Below are 4,984 nucleotides of genomic sequence, written 5' to 3' on the forward strand. Positions count from 1 at the left end.
GTAACACAAGAAGATCAGCCAGGAAGAGGAGGAAGCAGGCAGCAATAGAAGCTGTGAACTGGCTGTCTTGGAGCAACTGGTAGGGAGGGAATGACCTACTGAGGAAAAAAATCAGGGATGCTTCTAGTTGCATTCAGTCATTCTTGAGGGTATTGTCAGAATGCAGGTTTCTTGGAATGCAGTGTTATTGAGGAGAATTTTATTGGGTTTGCAAGGCAAAGTGAAGAGGAGGAAGCAGGCAGCAATAGAAGCTGTGAACTGGCTGTCTTGGAGCAACTGGTAGGGAGGGAATGACCTACTGAGGAAAAAAATCAGGGATGCTTCTAGTTGCATTCAGTCATTCTTGAGGGTATTGTCAGAATGCAGGTTTCTTGGAATGCAGTGTTATTGAGGAGAATTTTATTGGGTTTGCAAGGCAAAGTTTTGGCAGCAGAAGGGCTATAGAGGCCCTTCTGTGAGAAGCTGCTGGAAGCTTCCTTGTGTCTGACAGAGCCAATGCCAGTGGCTCCAAGATGGACCTGCAGCTGGCTAAGGCTGAGCCTATCAGCCACAGTGGTAGAGCCTCTGGGATAACAGATTTAAGAAGGGGGAAAAAATTCCTGTTCAACATCAGCCAGAGAAGAGGGGAGTAAAAATATGTGAGAGAAGCCATTCTGTGGACACCAAGGTCAGTGAAGGAGGGGCTGGAGGTGCTCCAGGTGCCAAGCAGAGATTCCCCTGCAGCCTATGGTGAAGACCATGGTGAGGCAGCTGCCCCCATGCAGCCCATGGATGCCCACAGTGAGCAGATATCCACCTGCAGCCCATGCAGAACACGACACTGGAGCAGGTGGATGCCCAAAGCAGGCCATGACCCTGTGGGAAGTCGATGCTGGAGCAGGTTTGCTGACAGGACTTGTGACCGTGCAAGGGACCTGTGCTGGAGCAGTTCATGGAGGAGTGTCTCCCATGGGAGGATCCTGTGCTGGATCAGGTGAAGAGAGCGAGGAGGAAGTGACTGAAACAGTGTGTCATGAATGGACTGCAGCAGTAATTGTCCCCCCTGTGCTGCTGTGGGGAAAGAGGTGGTAAAATTGGGAGTGAAGTTAAGCCCAGGGAGGAGTGGAGGGAAGGTAAGATTTGGGGTTTATTTTCTCATTACCTTACTCTGGTAATAAATTAAACTAATTACTCTGAGTTGAGTCTGTTTTACCTGTGATGGTAATTGGTGAATGACCTCCCTGTCCTTATCTCGACCCATGAGCCTTTTGTTGTACTTTTTCTCCCTGTGTCCAACTGAGGAGAGAGGTTGGTGGGCATTGGGCATCCAGCCAAAGTCAACCCACCACAAGAACATGGACAATACCTGAGAATTTCTGACAGACTAAAAGGTCTGAATCTCCTTCAAGCTTCAGGAACAGCTATTAATAGGGAACGCCGAATGTCACCTGCTTGTTCTCCTGCAGCAGGTAGAAGATGGAGAAAGGAACAAACCATGCATATGAGCTGGTGTCTTCTTAGCATGAGGCTTGCTTTTACTGAACATTTTGCAATTAGGTAAATGCAGGCCTACTAATGTTAGATATTTGCATGCATATAATTCCTTTAAATACATGTAATCCTGATAGTTCTTTCAGTTTTTCTGTTTTGTATCTATCGTAGAGTTGTATTTTTGAATTTTTAGTGCCTTTGTGGGAATATGCAGTTTCTTTGCCAAATTATGAGAATATACAGGTGAAAGAGGAGGTGTCAAAGCCAGAACAAGAGTGGAAAGAGAAGTGGGTTGAGATTTGGTGAGCAGATGGGGACAAATAGCCTTTACCTTTTTAAAAAGTAGAGAAATACTACTTTGAACTGTTTGTATTTGCAAATGGGAAGGATGGAGAAATGTAAGCTACTAAAATAACCATGTGCAAGGGCAAAGCAATTCAAAATTAAGCAAGTTATTTCACTTTGGAAACTCAGAGTTTCAATTTATCTTTTTCAAAATCAAACCTTTTCATTCTGGTTTTGAAACTAGCTTAGAGTGCTGATAAGTGAATCTCTCAGTCTCTCCTCCCCCCAAACAGCAAAAAGCAGACCCACCAGTAAGATAGAGCAGTAATGCTGTAGCTACATGATGTAGTGGCTGTTCTGTGTTAAGTGTTAGTGTGTTTGATGAGTTTCATCTTGAATGGTTTGGTGGTTTTGTATTATCTCCTCCTTGATTCATTTCTGCTCTATTTAGAACAACTATACTTCAGCTCTTCTGGCATCTTTTGTCAAGGTCTAAAAAAATTGGCAAGCATGTAAAAGAAGTTCAGTTACTTCAACAGTGTATGTTATTTCCTTCCCATTTTGACCACAGAGTTCTTCTGTCACTCTCTGGAACAGGGAGGGTTCTTCGTTTTTGTTCTGCTCATTCAGCACCTTAAACAGTTTGGCTTTGATCAGTGCTTGAGCGATCAATGTTCAGCACGTTCCAGCAATTGGACTCCTACACAGAAGTTGCCGTTCCAGGTGTCTTTTGCTGTGCCAGGTCTGTAGAACAGCTGCTGGTATCACAACTATAATGTGAAACTAGGTAGCATGGGTGAATCAAAAGGCTGCTTTAAGTCTCTTAATCATCTAAAGAACAGGAAGACTCAGAGAACACTTTGTTTTGGATAAAGGAAGAATAAATCATTGATTTTATTGAAATTTCTCCGAAGCTAGGATGAATGTAGCTGACAAAGGCCTGTAGAGTTTTGGGATAGCTGATAATTGCAAAGATGCAGTTAATTTTGCAAATGTTTCCTTAAACGCTCTAATCAGTTTAGCTTATGCTCCTGTCTTATCTGCAGAAGAACATAGTTGCCCTTTATTAAGAGGGAGGGGAACATTGAAAGATTTTAAGTTTTCAGAGTTTTATTTTGGATTTTTGTTTGCTGTGGAAGCAAATCTTGGAAATGTAAACTGTTTCTCACAAAACAAAAAAAGCCAGAAAAGTAGGAAAACTAGTCACTTAGAAATGAAAATAGAACATTTCTGTCTCTGTGAAGCATGAGAACGTCAGGTTTTCAATTTCACACTCTTATTCAGGATGGGAAAAGGAGAGAAGCAGTTTTCCATACAATTATATTGTGTAGTCTTCCAGGGAGTTGATCATCTTATTTCTCCTAGCTGTTCCTTCAATTTGCCTCTTTGTGCTCCTTTCCTGAGGGAGGAATATTTGCATGAATGTATGCCTCTGATGCTTTTGTTCTTGTTTTATCTTTGAAGCAACCCTCATGTCTGTGCTGTGGAGCTCAGGTACACAGTGTGTGACTTCTCAAAGCAGAGCACTGCCTGAGATTCTAGTGGTTCCCTAAAGCTCTGTATTGGGGAGGTCTGTGTCACCCTCTGTCTAATCTTGTTTTCTGTTAAAGGGAATTAAAATTGTCTGTGGCTGCTGTTTTAAATGTCGGTTGTTAAAATGTCATTGTAACCTTCAGCAAGACATTTGGCTATTTTTCTTTATGAACTGCAACAGGTTTTTCTTAATTCTTAATTCTAGCTTTTTTTTTTCCCCCAAGGATGGTTATTTGCATCTTTGGGTTCAGTTTCCTTTCTAGCTTTTCAGCACGCTCAATGTGTACTCTTAGATCAGTCTTATTTATGACAGCATAGGGAAACTGGGAGCACACCATACTTTGAAAATATAATAATGACATTTAAAAAGTCATGAAGTTCATAATACATTTTTACAGTATAGTAGTGTAGATAAGTGGAGCTCAAATCTTTATTATGCTGTCTTCATATATATTTTTCTGAAAGCTTTGAATACCTCAAGTATAAACCTATATGATTTTGCACAAAGTTTTTTGCAAGGTAAGTGTAAGAAAAGAGGCTTATCGCGTTCACGTATAATTTCCTACAGGCTATAAAAATGGAGAGAGGAGTTTGAACATCTCATTTTTCTTTTGGCTTTAGGATTTTGCAAGCTTGCCAATGTGCTTAATGAGCAGCCTGTTCAAATAACGTTTTTATCTGCTATACAAGTACCCATTTCATCTTCATCTGGGTGGTCCAAATCTAGAAGCAGGTTAACTTTCTCCCTGACAGCTGGTATTCATATCTGATATTAAATAAATACTTCAAGTTGCATCTTATGTTAATGTCTATAAACTTACAAATTACCTTATTTTGTAAAAACAGTTCCCTACTGATGCTTGAGAAATGAATAATGTCTGTTCTTAAGCTGTGATTAGGTTCTGTGTAGGAAAGGAGGAGGGACAGTGTAACTTCCTTGGGTGTCTCAGATATCTTAAAAAGGCAAGAAAATCTGAGCCTAAATTAATTATGGAGAAGGAAGTAGAATTTTCATACTTTTCCTTACAAAGGCTTTCAGAAAGTATGTGGCACACTATTAAACCTACTGTGAACCTACTATTTTAAGAGATGATTTTCTCTAACATAGTGTTGACATTTTTACAGGCCTTTGGTAGTCTCAAGCCCTTCGTTTTTGTAGGTGAGTATGTGGTATGTTTGGATCAGAACATTAACATCCATTTGTGATAGTTCTTCACATTTAGTCACTACTTCAATCCATAAGAATTTAACAGCTACATAGTGATATTTCCTATGACAGCAGATGTTTTTGACCTTTACAGATCATGAGCCAAGTTGAAGGACAACAGAAGAATCTTGTACAAGCCATTGAATCTCTCCCAAGTTCTGGGCCCCTTTCTGCCTTGGATCAGGACTTGCTACTTTTAAAAGCTACCTCTGCTGCCACCCTGAGCTGCCTTGGAGAATGCCTGAGTCTATTACAACAAAGCATGCATCAAGTGGGCCAACATCATAACAGGACACTGTCGTCAGGTGAGCACAAGCTCTTCTGGCTATTATTTTATCTGCCTTAGGTTTTTTATTCTGATACTGAAGCAGGCAAAATTCCTCAGGAAGGCAAGTTTGGGTGAGCAGATCATGAGCTTCTACAGTGTTAAGCATCATAACTCTCTTCTTTGCCTAAAAAAGAATGCAGAATGTATTGTAATCAGAGGAG

General features: G+C 40.8%; 1 protein-coding gene across 1 annotated transcript in view; it reads left to right on the forward strand.

The window, feature by feature from the left end:
- OSBPL10 (oxysterol binding protein-like 10) overlaps positions 1-4,984 on the forward strand; it is a gene marked incomplete at its 5' end in the record, with an annotated part of 82,670 nt that overhangs the window by 29,120 nt on the left and 48,566 nt on the right. The window contains one exon of the mRNA XM_009078780.1: positions 4,590-4,800. Within this exon, the coding sequence (XP_009077028.1) occupies positions 4,590-4,800 (211 nt within the window). The remainder of the gene's footprint in view (positions 1-4,589; positions 4,801-4,984) is intronic.

This window comes from Acanthisitta chloris, unplaced genomic scaffold (assembly GCF_000695815.1).
Source record: "Acanthisitta chloris isolate BGI_N310 unplaced genomic scaffold, ASM69581v1 scaffold6107, whole genome shotgun sequence".
NCBI lineage: Eukaryota > Metazoa > Chordata > Aves > Passeriformes > Acanthisittidae > Acanthisitta > Acanthisitta chloris.